The following is a 19,049-nucleotide window of genomic DNA, read 5'->3' on the forward strand; positions in this document are numbered from 1 at the left end:
TAATAGTTTAGTGACTAAGTTGGTGAGAGATTGATAGTTTAGGGACTAAATTGAAGGATGGAAAATATATTAGGGACCTTTTGGTTATTTTTAATAGTTTAGGGACTAAGTTGGTGAGAGAGTGATAGTTTAGGGACTAAATTGACTGATTACTCTTTTATTATTATTGTGAAAAAAAGGTAACTATTTGTAGTACAATTTTTTTATTTATTTCGGGTCTTAATATCTTGAAGTGAAGTTTACTCAGGACTATTTTTCATGTAAATTGAAGGCTTCTATTTTTCACTTTTGTTGCATCATTATTATTCGGGAAGTCTATAAAAAACAGTTGCTCATGTAAATATATGTGTATCTTTAAAACTAATATTTTCTAACTTTATTTATTTTTTAATTCCTTTAATCTTATTGTGATATATGATTTCTTTTTTTATGTGACTTAGGAGAAGAGAATAAAGACTTCTATTTTTCACTTTTGTTGTATCCTTGCTTATTTCAACTCAACTTTTAAAAATACTATGATTGGAGTTTGAATCTCGGATCCTCTATTTTTATTATTATTATTATTATTATTATTATTATTATTATTTGTTATTTTGATAATATTTAGTGTTTTAATTTTTCCACGTTATAATATAAAACAACACATCACACCCGTGCATCGCACGAGTAAGGGTCTAGTAATAAAGTATCAAAAAATATTATATATATTGTCTCCGTCTCTTAATATCAATTCAGACATTTTTTTTTATGGAATATCAATTCAGACATGTTACATTGTCTTTTCTACCTTAATGTCTATTGAAATATCTTTAATAGTTAAGATGAAAACTAGTATTTATGTTTGTTCTAAGCCTATAATTTCTTTTTTTTTGTCATGTATAATTTCATTTTTATGTCATAATATTGATACACTTTTCACAACGGACATGACGTCTACAAACTTGATAATCGGAGTATATGCAAGTACCACCCACTCTTTAACAACGAAGTACCATCATAAACAAACACCAACAATTCATACTCACCACTAACCTATCATCCAGATCTCAGATTCAGAGAGTAACATATGGTTTATAAACTAGCGTGGCTCTTACACAATTATAACTATGTGGTTTAGTGTGTTGCAAATAATATTATTCATGTTTTTTTTTTATTTTTCATTTTCTATCATGAAAGGTTATAAAATAATGAAATTTGGGTAAAAAAAAATAAATAAATATAAACGAATTATTATGATTTAAAGTTTTATGTTACCTCCTTACTAAACGTGCTAAAGGGGTATACTAATGCATTTTTATACTTAAGAGACATTTAGTAATTATTAAAATTTTAGAAAGTCCTTTTACAACTCTATAAGCATAAAAACATTTGATTGATGCAAGGATAACACATGAGCTTTATAAATTGAAAACTGATAAAGTCAAATTCTATTTGATCATTTAAAGGTTGGAAAATATGGCTAAAATTGTCAAGTTTACTGTTTTTATGATTATTCTTCTTTCCCTATTTCTTGTTGCAACAAACCTTGATGGTAAGTATTATCTCCTCTGCAAAAAAAATTCCTTCATATACATAATATATAATATCCCATATTCCCATTTTAGAACATTAATTCCTTTTTAAATTTTCTTTTTACATTACAGTGGGTGGTATATGTGTTCGTGATAAGGATTGTCCAAACCGTCTTTGCCCATATCCTCATCATATGAGGTGTCGTAAAAGTATTTGTATATGTCGTTAATTATCAAGCTTTTATGTAGTTATTGTGATGAACTTAATAAAATTTTCTTTTAGTTTTTAAAATTTCACGAATCTTGTTAGTTTTGTACTTTAAGACGATGCAATTGAAATGAAAGTATCAAAGAATATTATCTACATTTTATCTTGATATTAATTATCCAAGTGCTAATTATGGGAAGAAGTAGTAAGGATATTATTTTATACTAATTAATAAACAATCACTACACATAAAATATTATAATTTATATTAATTTATATGGTCACCTACCTTCTCTATTGCTGAGTAGTCTTGATATTACGCCTAGTGCACACTCCTCTTTGTGGTGACGTGATATTATTAGTCCCGGGCGCGAGATGAGTGATAATTGGTTTAAATTCAATATTAGTTGTTGCATTGGTAACGGTAATAACATTGAGTTTTTGCAATTTAAATGGTACGGAAACCAGACTTTTTGGGATCTTTTTCCTGATTTGTATGCTAAAGAAGCGATCAAGAATGTTAAGGTTTCTGATCGTCTGCGAGGAAATGGTTTAGTGACATTATGGAGGTGGAATTGGTCTGAATCGTTGAGTGTGAACGAAGCTCAGCAGCTTACTAAATTATAAGGTCTGTTCGATGGTTTTTCTCTTTCACAACAATAATCACGATCAGTGGCGCTGAATTCCAGATTTGAATGGATTGTTCACTGTTAAATCCTGTTACACGTATTTATTAGACCTGCGGCAGGTAGAGCTTCAAGATGCTCATGTGCTCGAGGTCATTCAGCGCCTGGAAGTTTGATGTTCCTTCGAAAGTAAATGTTTTCGGTTGGAGGTTATTATTAAATAGATTACCAACTAGAGCAGCTCTTCATCACTGTGGTATTTTGACTAATCATCATGAATTATCATGCGTCTTTTGTTTTCAACAAGCTGAGGACGAAAAACATCTTTTCTTTTCATGTCCTTTTAGTAAGGGAGTATGGAACAAAGTTTTATCTTGGTTAGGGACATCATTACAAACCGGAGTCGGAGGTAGATATCATTTTCTTTTATTTGGTGATTTGTTCAAAATGAAAGACAAATGTCGTGTTCGGTACTTGGTATGGTTGACAACCACTTGGAATATTTGGAATCTTCGCAATAAAGTAATTTTTAAGGGCAATATTCCGGATGTTTCGTCGTTATTGGAGACAATCAAACTTCATTCTTAGTTGTGGTTCATTAGTCGGTATGGGCGTAAGACTTGTACTCATCTTCCTTTTTGGTGTTTAAATTCTATTCTTGTATTCTGAGCACTTAGTTTAGTGCTCTTTGTCGTAAGGGTTTGAGTACCCCTTTGTACTCCTTATAATAAAATTTTGATTATAAAAAAAAAAACACATAAAATATGATATTATATTGCTCCTCTTCTGTTAGATTACATTTTAAATATAAACAGCTTTCTTAAATACACTGTTGATGCATATGAATAAATCATAAAATAAAAAGAATTTAATTTTCAAGAAGTGCAATCAAGGACTCAAGGTAATGGACTAGTCATTGAATTGGCGTATTACCGATATTCAAAGTTTTAACATATCAGATTGTGATTGTCAAAAAAAAAAAAAACATATCAGATTGTGGTTCAACTAGATTCACTATTTTATATTTTTAAATATTCATATATATATGAATAAATAAGTATAATTTATTTTTTCTTCATACAAGTATAATTTATTTAACTTTTTTTTTATAGAGATAATTTATTTAACTTTTTATTGACCCTTTAAAAATTATTATATAAAATAGCATAAAGCACTAAACTTGATTTTGTAACCAAAAAAAAAAAACACTAAACTTAATTTAGCAGACAACACACAGTAAAAATAAAAATAAATTAACATAATTTTTTCCAACAAAAGTAAAAGTACACCCTCTTAAATGTTTGGTTGTTCAATTTTCTACTTTTCAATTAGCGGATTTCTGCAAAAAGTCTCTTAATTCCATCAAATTTATTCTTTAGGCTTAGCACAAGCAAAATCGTGCAATCACTTCTCAAATGTTTTAAAAGATACTCCTCCTTCTTTCTACTTCAACTTTCTTCAATCTCTCATGCTTTCTCGTACTTTTCCAGATCTAAACGATTTTTTTTTTCTTTCTCCTGAAGCATTAAAATAAGTGTTCCACTCTACGGAACCGGATAAATTGCCGATTTCCCCTATTTTTTCGGTTTTCATCCGATTTTCAAGTCTATATTCCGATTCTACTACATGGAAGCTTTTGGGATGAATTGCATCAGGCACATGTCCGGTTCCAAGTTAAACTGATCAAACGGGTTGGTTTGGTCCGGTTTTGAATACCTTAATGCTAATACATTGTCAACACGAGATAGGGTATGTAACTCAACTAGTTTGAATTAAGAGTTAAAAATGTTGAGGAGTTAAAGTCCAGAGTTAATAAGTTTCGGTGAAGGTGAAAAAAATACTAACATTAATGTAGGATTAACTTTGACCATTTCAAAAAAATACATTGTCAACTCAACGTACACATCATAATCAATTATGTATTTGACTTTAAAAGTGGTTATAATAAAAAAGTTAAATAAGTTTTGGTCTTTTAGAAAATTTTTTAGTTTTGTTTTTAGTTCTTTAAATTTTTTTAGGGATTGACGTCGAACTTGGTAGGGAGGACCACGGTTCGATCCCCCGCACATACGATCAGGAAGGGGCTGGAACCACTTGATGCTAGAACTGCCACGAACCAGATTCAACTAGTGGTGAAAAACCAAAAAAAAAAAAAGAATTAATAATGAAGAGGAAATAAACCAAGTGCAAAATAGTGACCGTACAATTTTAGCTTTATTTTAGGATTCAATTTGCCCTCTTACGTTTAAAAAGTTTTAAGTTGGTCCCTTAATTTATTGCGGTCAACATAAGTTCGTCATTTTCGTTAAATTAAATTTTGATTTAATTTCGTCAAACTTTCCGTTAAATTTTAAGTTCATTTCATCTAAAACTTTCATATAGTGCCCTCCTAAATTGTCTGTGTATGCAAATCTGTTAGCCACGTGGACGATTTAAATTGAAATTTGACTAAAAGGACTAAAACTTTTTAAACATAAAGGAACAAATTGAAATATAAAATAAACGTAAAGGATCAAAATCAAGGTGAACTCTTTAAGATAGAACCCACCATCAACGTTTATGTCTGAATTTTTTATTTCGAATTTTCATTTAAGTTAAAGTTTGATCAGATTTTCATTAATTCCTTCATAATTTGAGAATATAATTTTGTAGTATATGTATGGAACTTCTGCTTAGAGTCCGTAGTCTAGTGCTAGTGAAACTAAGTCCAAAACCTATCTTGTTCAAAGTCGTTCTTCGCCTAGTCTAGAGTCCAGAATCTTGACGTTCAGAGTCCTTGAAATTCAGAGTTCAGAATCACTTCTTTGTTATCTCAGAATAACATAATCAACTTTTATTTACTTATTTTCTGCGCACTCAATAAAATGGTTAGTGCACAAAACTGTTATCTTATACTTTGTTACCATCAAAACTCTAAGGATATAATTGCAGCATCAAACTTGTTCTAACAGAGCGAAGCTCTTTCATGGATTGAAAAGCTATAGGATTAGCATCTTGGTTATTGAGCTCAATGCGGAAACAATAGTGAAAGCGGTGAAGACCAGAAATTTTCCCATATCTCAATGGGGTTGTATCGCTCGCAGGTGTGTGATCGATTTCTAGATGCAAACACCAAGTCTTCCATTATCTTATGGGTCAATATAGAAGGGACCAAAGTGGGAAAATTTCTCTTCGCACCCACCCATTTTCTCGCGCACCCCCCAAACTTCCAAAATTGCCCCTGCAATGTTGACTTCGGGGACTACGACTCGAATTTTTTTTGGTTCGGAAAACGTTTTCCGCTCGCTCTTTTTTCGGAAAACGTTTTCCGAACGACTGGGTTTTATACCAGAACGTTACAGCTTTCTCTCATTCACCTAATCACTCCATCTAAAACTCTCACCCAACAAAAATTTTGTTTCCTTCGAATTTTGGCTCAAAATCAAGATTGCAACCTTGCCTAGACGTTTCAATACTCGTGGAGGCTCCAAATCCAGGTAAATTTTAGTTTGAACCGTTGTTTTTTTTGATATCCATGCTATATGTAGACTGTCATTCGTAACCCTTTTCTGACAAAATCGCTCGGAAAACGTTTTCCGAACAAACCTCAAAAACGGTCGGAACGTGTTTTCCGAATGTCTGGGAGTTTGAATTTTCAAATTTGCAGCTACTGTACTATTTTATATGATCATTTTTTATTTCCACATTAATCTAACAATTCATAATGGAATGCCTATTTGTGTTATTCATAATAACAAGATATAAATGTGTTATGTGTAGATATGGATGATGATCACGAGCTTCCAAAAAAGTCGAGGGAGGTTGTACTTGGCTTACGTAAACAAGATCCGGTAGAAGATGCCGAACCCATCAACTGTGCAATTCCAGTCAAATATGAAGCTACTGAGTGTGAAGCACCAGCTATTCACATTGATACAAGTGAGCATTTTGTGCCGGAAGAAACATATAAGGATCGAGATGAGTTGATTAAGTGGGTTAAGGGTCAAGCTGAAAAGTTACATTTTACAGTTGTAACTGTAAGATCGGACCAAGGATTGGTAAGTGGGAAGCCAAGTTTTGTGTTGGGTTGTGAAAGGGGAGGTGCGTACAGACCATCGAACTACAAGGCAAAGAAAAAGGTATCAATCGAAGAGAGGGGATCGAGGAAAATTGGTTGTCCGTTTAGACTCCGTGGTTATTTGCCGAAATCAAAGGAGTGGAATCTTACAATTGTGTCCGGCATTCACAACCATGTGTTGGATAAAGCTTTAGAAGGTCACCTAGTTGCGGGGCGTTTGAAACCCGAAGAGAAGGAGATGGTTGTCGAAATGACCGGAAATCAAATCCCACCTAGAAACATCATGTCTACATTGAAAAAGAGAAATCCAGATAGTGCGACAAGCATCAAGCAATTGTACAATGCCAAGCATAGATTGAAACTTGCAGCTCGGGGGCCAAGGAGTGAAATGCAACAACTTTTGAAATGTTTGGAGGAAAACAACTATTATTTCGAAGTTCGAACAGTTGGTGAGTCTGATACTATTCAAGACCTTTTTTTTGCACATCGTAAATCTATCGAACTGTTCAATACTTTTAGCGATGTTTTGCTTATGGATTCCACATATAAAACCAACCGGTACAAAATGCCATTGTTTGAGATTGTTGGCTGCACATCGACTAATAAGACATTTGGACTTGGTTTTGCTTTTCTAAGTAATGAAAAACATGACAATTTTGTTTGGGCTCTACAACAAGTGCAGCAACTTTTAGTGGACGAAAACAGTGCACCGAAGGTTATTGTGACTGACCGGGATGCCGCATTGATGAGTGCTATTCCCGATGTATTTCCAAATGCAACACCGCTAGTTTGTCGCTTTCATGTTAAGAAAAATGTCTCAGCTAGGTGCAGCGTGCTTTGTAAGATCAAACATGGTGAGGAGGAGAAGCAAGGGGACGTTGTTAAAAACATAATGTCTCAGTTTTACGAAGTGTTGAATTCTCCAACCGAGGAAGCATATTCTGAAGCGGTCATAAAGTTTAGAACCGTATGCGAAAGGTGGCCTAGATTTTATAACTATGTCAAAAAAACGGTTCTAGACACTGATGAAAAGAAAGTTGTGAGCGCGTGGACAAACCGTGTAATGCATTTTGGTAATACTACAACAAACCGAGCTGAGTCATCACATGCTGTGCTAAAAAAATACTTGTTAGATACAAATGGTGATTTTGTCAAGGTTTGGGGAGCAATACATGATATGTTGGTTAACCAACACACTGAGATTCAAGCAACTTTTGGGATCAGTCTGTCGTTACAAGAGCACAGATATGATGATAATCCGATGTACAATTTAGTGGTTTATAAGGTTTCAAGAACTGCATTGGGTTACATTCATGAAGAAGCCAAGAGGGCTGAGGAAGTTGGCATGGATAGCAAAAAGTGTGGTTGTGTGTTACAACGCACCCATGGATTGCCGTGTGCTTGTGTTCTTGCTAAAAAAATTCGCCACAACCGACCTATTAGGCTGGATGAGATTAACAACCATTGGAAGAAGTTGGTTTTCAATGACCGGGAGGATGTTGAACAACAAGTTGATGACTATTCTTGCTTGGCGGAGTGGAACGCTATTCAGGTTCGTCTACAACTAATAAAATTATCAATAAGTATTTATATAATGTGTTAGAATGATAATTACTTATATATTTTTTGTAGGAGCGTTTGAGAACAGTCGATGTCCCCATGAAAATACAAATTAGAGAACAGCTGCGACAGATTGCATTCCCACAGTCTACGTCATTGAAACCTCCGGTTGTGGTTGGAAAGAATAAAGGGGTAAAAAGAAAGGGTGCTTGCGGGGAAAGTTCGATGACTCGGTCTCCTTCCTATTGGGAGCATGTGGAGGTGCAATTTCCGCCTAGCCAATCATCACAAGCAACACCATCGTCTTCCAAACAAAAGGGTGCACGTACCGGTAAAGTTAATCCAATCGAAGATCGACATATTCCATTTCTTGATGCAATGCCATTGTTCATGCATTCGCATATTGAGGATATAGTTGATGTCGATGGTGATGGTTTCTGCGGATTTCGTGTTATTGCTTTGGATACTCGCAACAATCAAGCTGATTATGAGCTAATTAGACTAAACTTGCAAAAGGAGCTAAGTAAGCACAAAGACGAATATTTGACGATATTTGGTTCTATGGAGCGTTATCAATATCTATATGACGCTTTCTTTCCACCGACGAGAAGGTCTAGTCGGCGCATGGCACCTAGAGAAAAGTGGCTAACGTTTCCAGACATGGGGCACATCATTGCCTCATACTTCAACAAGGTAGTAGTGTTGCTGACTAAGAGTGAAAGGTCTGGAGCTAGTGAAACTTTTTTTCCATTGCGAGGCACTCCTCCACAAGACCCGGATTCTAAGATTTTATGTATCGGAGGGGTTCCAGATCATTTTGTATATGTTAAGTTGAAGCAACATTGTCCATTACCTCCGACCTGTAAGACGTGGACTAAGTATTGTACGCAGGAAGCTTCTTCGTGGCAGAGTAGTTTCGTGGATAGACAAGCGGATTTCGTGGCATTGATGGATAATGAAAAAGGCGCTGTTGTTCCGAGACGTAAACTTCAAAAGGGAGACTCTAAAGAATGTCCAATCGATTGCTTGTAGTTTATGTTATTTAGCTTAATTAATGTTTTTTGATTTAGCGCGATTGCGGCGTAGAATGTCACTTTAGGATGTCACTCTAGACTCATTTTGTAAGTGAACACATTTTGAACAAATTTTGTAAAGTAGGTGAACATTGGACATTTTGAACACATTATGTAATATTCGATGTTCGATTTGATTGTCGAAACACATTATGCAAACGAAATTATATATATCAAAGTTAGATGTCCCAAACATATTACAATCCAATCAAAGTGACTTAACACATTACAAAATTTAAAAGTAAACAAATTAAAATTCAAATACACACAAACTAGTTATCACTGAGTATTAAAGCGTCTTGCAGCATCATGTGGGTCAAATCTTCCTCTACCCGGTAGTCTGCGCCTTGATCGGTACAAAAATGCTGGTTCGACAAACCCAAGCACCCTGTTCACAGTTTCATAAATCGGAGTTCCTGGCAATGCCTCATTTGCTTCAAGTGCGCGTCGTAGCTCAGTTCTGACATTGCGGCATATATCGAAAGTATCGGGAACTGACTGCGATTCTTGTTCCTCTATCAGTACCTCTAAGTTTGCTGGTCTAGGTGGTGCTTCCGGGGCAGCGATCGGACGCATAATCGGATGGGAGACTTTGTAGAACCATGATATATAGCCAGGTACATGATCCCATGCTCTCACAACAGTCGGTCCTCTCATTTCTTCGTCAATCATTCTCATCTCAACTTCTTCCATAAACACTCGATCAATCTGCAACAAACTCATCCCAGCTGGAGCACCCGCAGCAGGGTCTCTTGGAATGCCTTGAACATGACCAAATTGTCGCAGCACACGTTCAGGTAAATGTTTTGCCTTCAATGACCCGCACCTCAACCAACCAGAAAACCAGCAAACATCAATCAAGGGTCTCACATGACGGTGACCATCGTATGGACAAAATTCAAAATCAGAAACCTGCATGTTATCCAAAAATTGCCTATACAGGACAGGATCCCTATGTCCTTGTCCAGTGCTGAAGGTGGCATTACGTGGCATCTCCTCTCTGTAGTTCGGATCTCTACGCCACACAGTCATTTTTGGAAAGTGCATCATTATCCATCCCTACAAACAAAAACAATAAAATTAAATTATTTCGAAAAGTATAATTATGAAAATAGATGACAACCAAAATACTAATTACCTGATAAAAGGACAAGTATCCGGCTACTTGCATACCACCGGCCTTGCACGAATCATCCAAATAGTGCTGCAGATATGTTAAAGCAGCCACACCCCAATTCCACTGATTCACATCCGACAAATCCTGAAAGTAGCTCAAATAAACTACGTCGACGTAGAATTGGCTTTTGTTGCTGAAAATGGTAGTGCACACCAAAAACAGCAAAAAAGCCCTAATACACTGCTGCCTCAACACCGTAATTTCATGCATCGGTCGGTTTTCACTCACAGCTTTGTCAATTTCCTCCCATCTTGTAGTGTACACAAATGCTAGATCTCCATAAGTTATATGCGGACCGTGTGTATCAATAAAAAATTCCCAACATTTGGATTCAGGCACTCCAAGATATGTATTCACAAGTTCAACTCCTTCAGCTCTTGATATCTTTCTGTGGTTCAACAGCTTTCCCTCGATCGGTAGATGTAACAGACATTGGACGTCATCCAATGTGATGCCAACCTCACCTATTGGTATGTGAAAGGTGCTAGTCTCCGAATGCCATCTTTCGGCAAATGCAGTGAGAACCCCGTGGTCTATTATGCTGTAATTGGTCCTCGTTAGCGGCTCTAAGCCGGTTGCTTCTATGGCTCTCCAAAACCAGTCCACATTCCGATCCATTTTTGGAAGGTTGATAACCCTCTTCCCGTTGGTAATGGCCCGCATACTTTTCTTCAAAATCTGAAAATTAATACATAAATTTATATCAAGATATAAAAACAAATAATTATTTAATAAATCATATGCAATTAATAATTTATATACCTTTTCATCACCAGGCTCTGCATTCCATATCGGAATTGCCCTATGCTTGTGGTATTCCGTTAATAAGGAAAAATTACTAGGTCCTCCCGGATAGCCATCCTCTGGTTGCAAATTGGGTGCATGTGGTGGTTGATGTGGTGCTTCATGTGGTGGTTGTTGTTGCATTTGTTGTTCCCGTGGTTCTTCATCTTCATCTTCATCGAGCCAGTCTGCATCATCGGCCAAATATTGACCAACATTTACATTCCCATCCTCAGCTGCATCTACGTCAACATCATCAACTTGTTGTCGCCTTGAACGTGATCGTGTCGCACCTGACCCCCCCGCTTCATTATCATGTGTTCCTTGAGACGGAGGTTGTCCTTGTCTACGACGACCTCTTTTAGCAGGAGGATTGCCGGCAGCAGCCTCTCGTCGAGCAGAAGAATGTGCCTGACTCGGTCTACCAAGCCTGCTTCTTCCAATATTGTGTTCCATATCTAAACAAAAATAAAAACAAAACAAAACACCATGATAAATAATTCAACAATATTTGGTTATTTCCAAACTCAAACATATACATTATGCATTCCATTCTAATTCAGTAGTTTTCACGAATTATATATTGCACACAATTTCAAGCATATGCATTACCAATCTTCATTCACACATTTATACAAACACATAGAGTACGAAATCCAAATCTACAACATATATGCTTGAGTTTATGCTACAAGTCAGCCAAACACTTGTCTTAAAAAACGAATGATCAACAATTTAATCACTTAATAACGAATGAATTTTCATATGAACAATGGATAACAACAAAATTTCGATGCAAATGAAACTTGATGAAAATTGGATGAAATTTGTTGAGGAAAATTGGAATTGGATGACAATTAATAAGAATTCGAGATAACAGTAACTTACTAATTGATCAGAGGTTGATGATATTTGTTGATGTAGATGCAATCTATGCGTTCCTTTTCTCCCTTTGCAACCCTAACCTTTCGCAGAAAATGGAAGAAAATAGAAACTGACAAGAGGTCTTAACGTTCTGGTATAAAACCCAGTTGTTCGGAAAACGTTTTCCGAAAAACGATCGAGCGGAAAACGTTTTCCGAAAAAAGAGCGAGCGGAAAACGTTTTCCGAACCAAAAAAAATTCGAGTCGTAGTCCCCGAAGTCAACATTGCAGGGGCAATTTTGGAAGTTTGGGGGGTGCGCGAGAAAATGGGTGGGTGCGAAGAGAAATTTTCCCAAAGTGGCGCATGAGTTAGCAATTGGGCTGGGTTTGAGCCCAACAAAGATTGCTTTTCTAATTTCCCTTTTTGTATTTATAGCCATATCCAAAAAAGATATGGGAGGTGTAACCTAGAGAAATATTATTATTGGAGGTGTAACCTGATTTTGTTTCTAATAATATTTCTCCATGTCAGTTTAAAATAATAAAAATTATAGTGTATAATTGACCTCTCTACAGGTTCACTGTACTCCTACGCCGCGCTGCCTATAGCTGATAAATGAACCCTATCATGAGATATTCATTTTTCATTCCACTCACACAGTGAGACCTCTCTAGACTGTTATTCATGTCATCACCTATATATACATGCATATGCATTTATCCTCGTGGTACACACATTTCACCTATCTCATACACACTCATCTTTAGTTGTTAATAACTTGAGCGTTAAAGTGTTAGCATTCTTCCAGGTACCCTTCCCCATTGCACTTGAGCTTACGACGAGATTCACCAGAGAAACCATCTTATTTTGCCCGTTCAGAGCAAATTGAGACCAAACAAATTCCGAAAAAAATAAAATAAAACCAAACATACATTACTTAAAGGTTATAAAGGGGCATATTAACTCATTGTTGTACTTAAGGGACATTTAATAATTATTAAAATTTTAGAAAGGTTTTTTTACAACTCTATAAGTGATAAAAAAAATTAATTGAAGTAAGGAGAACATGAGCTTTATAAATTAATTAAAAAGTGATAGAATCTACCCAAAAAAAAAAGTGATAGAATCATATTCTATTTGATACATGCAAAAGATGGAAAATATGGTTAAAATTGTCAAGTTTATTTTTTTTATGATCATCATTCTTTCCCCATTTGTTGTTGCAACAAACCTTGATGGTATTTATTTTTATCTCCTTTGCAAATTTTGTTTTTTTACTTCATACACAATATATTATCCCAATTTAGCAAACATTAATTCCTTTTTCTATTTTTCCGCATAGTAATACTTCCATGTGTTGAAGACGATGATTGTCCATACGATGCCCAACTGTGCCCACCTCCTGGTCAAATTATGTGTATTAAAAGTATTTGTTCGTGTCGTAATTCGATCCATTGATTATAAGTGGCAGATCCAAGAGAATACACAAACGAACTGTGAGAATTTTTCATAAGTTGTTATATGGTTATTGTGGTGGCACCCGAATTTAATTTTCTTTAGCTTTTAAAATTTCATGGAACTTGTTGGTTTTGTACTTTAAGATGATACAATTAAAATGAAATAAAGCATCAAATAATATGATCTTTATTTGTCTTGATAATAATCATGCAAGTGCTAATTATCAGAAGAAAGCATTCTACTATATATATATATATATATATATATATATATATATATATATAGAAGACGCGGGTTCGATTCCCGTTATCCACCGTTGCTTATATATTGAATACTATATTATAGTATATTTTTTTATATTTTAAAATTGAATAAAATAGAATCTAATTTTATAATATAGAATAGTGAATTCCAATTTTTCTCCAAAATGTTGCAGAGACGGGATTTGAACCCGTGACTTCAAGGTTATGAGTCTTACGAGCTACCAAGTTGCTCTACCCTGCTATAGAAGAATTGATAATTAATGGAAAACGGAGATTGAATGTGCCCCCACCATATCTGTACAAATAGAATAAACCATTTATACAGAATGGTAAAGGGATCGTCCTCTGATCGCCGATCATCAAAATGAATAAAAAATGGAAGAGAATTTTTTATTCTTACCAACTCGATCTTGTTGCACCGGGCAACAAACCTTCGTGAACCATTTTATATAGGGTCAGATCAAATGACATCAACTAGTTTGACACTAAATGTTACACCTCTCAATAACGTTTCAACCGATATAAATTTTATAAAATTCATCGTTGGATTGAAAGTTTATATCATATAGATCATTTGTGTAAAATTTCAGACAAATCCAAAATCATTTGATATGTTATTACGACACATAAAGATTAACGACATATAAAAAAAGACTCAAACCGTTAATTTTGATGTATCTCAATAACATAAAACATTTTTTTGGACATAAGTTAGACACAAGCAGGCGCGGAACGCGCCTGTCTGGCCCACTACTCTCAATAACATATCAAATGATTTTGGATTTGTCTGAAGTTTTACATAAATGTTCTATTTGATATAAAATTTCAATCCAATGATCTATTTGATATAAAATTTCAATCCAACGGTGGATTTTATAAAATTTATATCAGTTAAAACGTTATTGAGAGGTGTAACATTTGGTGTCAAATTAGATGGTGTCATTTGATCCTGACCCATATATATATATATAGGAGGGATCAAATTACACCGGTGTAACATTTGAGGAATGTTAGTTGAGACTCAATATCGTTTGATATGTTATTGAGACTCGTCAAGATTAACGGTTTATGCGTTTTTATTAAATACCGTTAATCTTGATCATTAATTCTTAATAACATGTGAAATGATTTTAGATTTTTGTAAAATTTAACATAAATGATCTACACGATATAAGCTTTCAATCTAACGGTGGATTTTGTAAAATGTGTATTCGTTAAAGCGTTATTGAGCGGTGTAACATTACTCAAATGTTACACCGGTGTAATTTGATCCCTCCCTATATATATATATATAACAAACAATCACTACACTATCGCCCCTTTAACAACATTTATTCTCAAAAGACTTAAATGCACTTTTGGTCCCCTTAGTTTGATTTTTGTGAACTTTTGATCCCCTATTTTAAAACTTAGCTTTTTGGTCCCCTAGTTTAAAAGTCAACATTTTTTTTAAATAGTAGTACCATAATTGCTATTCAAATAAACTGTTTTGGTGCTAAAGTTGCACATTTCTTAGAAAATACATATGGCTTAGAAAATAGCATCAAAAGGGCCAATTCATATGGCTTACACAATAACATCAAAAAAGGCCAGTTCATATGGTATACACAATAAAAGTAGTTAATAGCATAACTAAAATCTAGTCTTAGGTTGCAGGTGGTGCTTGTGATCCTTGACCAATTTCTGTAGGTCCATTATCCTTCTTTCCATTCTTCCCCTTAGACTTTGGTGCCTTGGGTTCTTTAGTTGAAGTTCCTTCCCCATTTGTCGTCTTTTTAACCTTCTTTTCCTACAAAAATTAAGGTTTAATCTTCTTATAACAATATTTATAAGAAGGGATATACCAGTTAAATCCCATTTCCTACATGCACAAGTTTTCTTTAATAGACTAACACAGTATGTTTCAGTGCCATTTGTTACTCCAAAAATAGCATAATCATCATCAGAATGCCAAGTAGAGGTCCATTTTCCAGCTTCCTTCTTAGTCTCCTCAACCACTTCTTGGATCATCTACATAATACCTGACACAATACTTCGCTTTCGCTTTGCCCTGTTTCTTCTCCATTTCTCAGTGACCAAGACGAACAGGGTAGATGGTGATGAACACAACTAACGAACGAAAATGAAGGTTAAACGATGGTGAAACGATGACGGTTTAGGATTTATGGAGACTAAAAGTTCACAAAAATCAAATTAGGAGACCAAAAGTGCATTTAAACCTTCTCAAAAACGCCGTAGAAAAAAACACTGAGCTCTTAAACAGCGCTCGTGAATAAAAGTGTTGTCTAAGGTACTAACATTACAATATATAAAAAAAATTAAGGGACTAACATTACACAACTTTTTTTTTCCCCCGCAAAAACGCTGTCATATGTTTAATATCAAATAAATTTAAATCTAAAAAATATACATTAGACGTCAGACAACACTTGAAATATAAAACGCTTTCTTAGATACACGGTTGATGCATATAATTCAAACATAAATAAAAAAATTCATTTTCGAGCACTTGTTAATTAAGGTAATTAGAATCGGACCGGTCATTGCACCAGGAAGTTATCGGTTCAAAGCTCAATCAATCATACTAGAGTTCAACCAGATAAGACATTTTATATTTTTTTTTGAAGAAGCTAAATTAGCCCACTCAAATTGGCACCAGAGAGAATCGAACCAAAGACCTCAAGAGGAGCACACTATCAGGTCCCAAGCCAATACCAATGCACCAACCCAAGTGGGTTGACATTTTATATTTTTTAAATAATCATTTATGAATTAATAAGTATAATATAATTTTGCTTTAAAAAATATGTAATTTTTTAAAATATTGTATAGGAACTAAAAATGAAATTAATTATGATATTTTATAGAGGATAAAAACTTATTTAACCTTACTAACAAAAAAAAAACTTTTTTTTAAACTTTTTTTTTTGTGGAAAAGAGATTAATGAACTTGCAACAACCCACCTAATTAAATTACTAGAAATGTTACTGTTATGATAATGGAAAATTGGAGCAAGTTAAAAGGTAAAAATAGTAAGAAAATTGCTTTTTTGACCCCCTATTCTTCTATGTTGACCGTTTTGCCCTTGGGAAAAACCGTTCGGTACATGAAACCCGAACCTATGTGATTTCGTCTCCTATAACCCGAAAACGTATGGGTCAGAGGCTATGAAACATGCGTTCGGTAGTTACGAACCGAACATTGTTTTTTTTAACGTTTCGGTACTTACGAACCGAAAATGCTTCGGTTCGGTCCGCAGTTACCGAAGGGACCCTATATAGCCTAGGTGACAGAAAACTGTACTTTCATAACCACTTTGACATTCAATCGGGATTGTTGCGATCTAGGGCGTTTTTGGGAGGTTTTGAAGGCATCAAGGCAACGATTCATTTGTTACAAAGTGTTTTGACGCAAATGATGAAGGTTTTGGGTTTCTGCTGGTATGTTAGACCATTTCGGTTCGTGCGAACCGAACGTTAGCATGTTCGGTACAATCCTACCGAACGCTAGCGTTTTCGGTACCAACCTACCGAAATTGAGTTTCTCCTGGTTTTGCGCCCTAAGGTAGCAATAAAACACGCTTTCGGTAGTTACGAACCGAAATTTTATCCTTCGATTTGTATGTATCGAACGATACTCAGACCAAAATCGGGGATATTTTGAGATTTTTGGGCTGTTTGGGAGGCACATGGGGGTTTAAAAAGAAATTTTCAAATAGTAATAAGGTATTCATGGGAATATAAGACCCCAATGCACATTACCATCTCATTTATTCTTTTCTTCCATTTACATATTGTGAGCAAACTTTTTCCGTGTGTGTATACGTATATATTTGATTCAGGATCCGTTGATACCAATTAGTTTGACTTTGACACCAAATGTTACACCTCTCAATAACATTTTAATCGATAAAAAAGGAGAACATGAGCTTTATAAATTAAAGTGATAAAATCATATTGAAATATGTAAAGGTTGGAAAATATGGCTAAATCATCAAGTTTGTTTTGTTTATGATTATCCTTCTTTCCCTATTTCTTGTTGCAACAAGTAAGTATTTTTCTTTGCAAATTTTGTTCTTCACTTCATACACAATAGTTTATCCCATTTTAGTAACATTAATTCATTTTTTCTCTTTTTACATTATTTGTGTTCGTGATAAGCATTGTCCAAACCTTTTTTGCCCATATCCTCAACGAATGAGGTGCCGTAAAAGTATATGTGTATGTCGTTAATTATTAAGCTCCATGGATTATGAGTGACAGACTCAAGAGAATACACAAAGTCAGTGCTAGAATATATATTCCAAGAGTTTTAATGTATTGTGATGGCACCCTATAATTTTATTTTCTTATATATATAGCTTTTAAAATTTTGTTGAGTTTTTGGTTTTTACTTTAAAATGATACAATTGAAATGAAATAAAGCATCAAAGAATATTATCTATATTTGCCTTGATAATAATTATACAAGTGATAATTATCTAGAGATGGAAAAAACATATTGTATTATGAACTGGCAGAACTAGATAATTCCTCTGGTGGATCTATTGTAGCTGGTAATGATGATAGATGTAACCTAGAATAAAAAGATGGTTAACCATACAAAATGAATCAGCCGAATATTTAAACTTTTTGAGACTACTATTCACCTCACAAATGTCTTGGCAAAACGAACAAGATAATAACTAATAACTGTGTGTTACACTAGTGATTTTAATTATTTTATAATATGATATGGTATAAGTTGTTGGTTGCTAAGTATGGGGAAAAGGAGGGACCAGTGAGGATGGGAGGGGTCGTGGATTAGTGTGGTGGAAGGATTTGTGGAATATTAGAGAGTGAGGTGAAAGTGTAGATGGTGGTTGGTTTGATAATAACATTCGTAGAGAGGTGGGTAATGAGAAAGTTTCACCTTTTCGGAAAGATAAATGGTTGGAAAGAGTGGCGTTAAATAGTAGATTTTAGAGGTTATATGACCTTGTTTTAGGCAAATGGTGGGAGTGACGATGACTGCTTTTCAACAACAGACTTCTAACAAAACATAATCTACTCAGCCACTCAGGCATGGTATGGGATTATAATTCTTCCACCACACTATTTAGATAGTGTATGTTTTGGTAATTTCATGGGTGTTCCGCCTATATACGACACATTTGTTTAAAAAATTGACGGTGGCATAGGCTAGGGTTGGGACTTGGAATGTTTCCATCCTGTCGTACTTCTCACTATTCTCACTCTCTCTTCTCTCTACTTTCTATTTTTAAATTGTAATATTTATTTTCAAAAAAATAAAACATAAATGTTTTTTATTTTTCAAAAAATAAATAAAAAATTAATAAGCATTAAACCGCTTGATTTTAAGAAACTGTCGTTTCGCCAGTTCTTTCCGATTTGAGCCGATTTTGCCCCTGATTTCAAGGATTTGGATCAACTTCTATGCAACATGGAGTGCAATTTTTATTTTGTGA

General features: G+C 34.7%; 3 protein-coding genes and 2 long non-coding RNA genes across 5 annotated transcripts; 4 read left to right on the plus strand and 1 right to left on the minus strand.

The window, feature by feature from the left end:
* Positions 1-891: 891 nt before the first annotated feature.
* On the plus strand, positions 892-1,991 carry LOC123888886. The gene is made up of 2 exons (XR_006802344.1): positions 892-1,531; positions 1,644-1,991. It is a non-coding gene; the product is annotated as an uncharacterized LOC123888886 (long non-coding RNA).
* Positions 1,992-5,511: 3,520 nt separating this feature from the next.
* On the plus strand, positions 5,512-7,245 carry LOC123892061 (protein FAR1-RELATED SEQUENCE 5-like). Its single transcript, XM_045941909.1, has 3 exons — positions 5,512-5,821; positions 6,105-7,165; positions 7,228-7,245. Exons 2-3 carry the CDS (start codon positions 6,107-6,109, stop codon positions 7,243-7,245), a joined length of 1,077 nt encoding a protein of 358 aa, XP_045797865.1. The 5' UTR covers positions 5,512-5,821; positions 6,105-6,106.
* On the plus strand, positions 7,233-9,001 carry LOC123888888. Its single transcript, XM_045938049.1, has 2 exons — positions 7,233-7,954; positions 8,035-9,001. Exons 1-2 carry the CDS (start codon positions 7,295-7,297, stop codon positions 8,992-8,994), a joined length of 1,620 nt encoding a protein of 539 aa, XP_045794005.1. The 5' UTR covers positions 7,233-7,294; the 3' UTR covers positions 8,995-9,001.
* Positions 9,002-9,187: 186 nt separating this feature from the next.
* Positions 9,188-12,204, minus strand: LOC123888887 (protein MAIN-LIKE 1-like). Its single transcript, XM_045938048.1, has 4 exons — positions 11,884-12,204; positions 10,975-11,453; positions 10,174-10,890; positions 9,188-10,094 (listed from the first exon to the last, which is right to left on the minus strand). The coding sequence occupies exons 2-4, from the start codon at positions 11,449-11,451 to the stop codon at positions 9,315-9,317; spliced, it is 1,974 nt and encodes a 657-aa protein (XP_045794004.1). The 5' UTR covers positions 11,452-11,453; positions 11,884-12,204; the 3' UTR covers positions 9,188-9,314.
* Positions 12,205-12,713: 509 nt separating this feature from the next.
* On the plus strand, positions 12,714-13,523 carry LOC123888889. Its single transcript, XR_006802345.1, has 2 exons — positions 12,714-13,098; positions 13,203-13,523. It is a non-coding gene; the product is annotated as an uncharacterized LOC123888889 (long non-coding RNA).
* The last annotated feature ends 5,526 nt before the right edge of the window (positions 13,524-19,049 follow it).

Source organism: Trifolium pratense, linkage group LG6 (assembly GCF_020283565.1).
Source record: "Trifolium pratense cultivar HEN17-A07 linkage group LG6, ARS_RC_1.1, whole genome shotgun sequence".
Taxonomy (NCBI): Eukaryota; Viridiplantae; Streptophyta; class Magnoliopsida; order Fabales; family Fabaceae; genus Trifolium; species Trifolium pratense.

Excerpts from the sequence above, each read along its gene's own strand:
- LOC123888887 (XM_045938048.1), bottom strand. The coding sequence starts at position 11,451 with ATGGAACACAATATTGGAAGAAGCAGGCTTGGTAGACCGAGTCAGGCA. Across the intron at positions 10,891-10,974 it reads CAGAGCCTGGTGATGAAAAG|ATTTTGAAGAAAAGTATGCG; the intron begins GTATATAAATTA and ends ATTAATTTTCAG. Across the intron at positions 10,095-10,173 it reads GATACTTGTCCTTTTATCAG|GGATGGATAATGATGCACTT; the intron begins GTAATTAGTATT and ends TTTTGTTTGTAG.
- LOC123888888 (XM_045938049.1), top strand. The coding sequence starts at position 7,295 with ATGTCTCAGTTTTACGAAGTGTTGAATTCTCCAACCGAGGAAGCATAT. Across the intron at positions 7,955-8,034 it reads CGGAGTGGAACGCTATTCAG|GAGCGTTTGAGAACAGTCGA; the intron begins GTTCGTCTACAA and ends TATTTTTTGTAG.
- LOC123892061 (XM_045941909.1), top strand. The coding sequence starts at position 6,107 with ATGGATGATGATCACGAGCTTCCAAAAAAGTCGAGGGAGGTTGTACTT.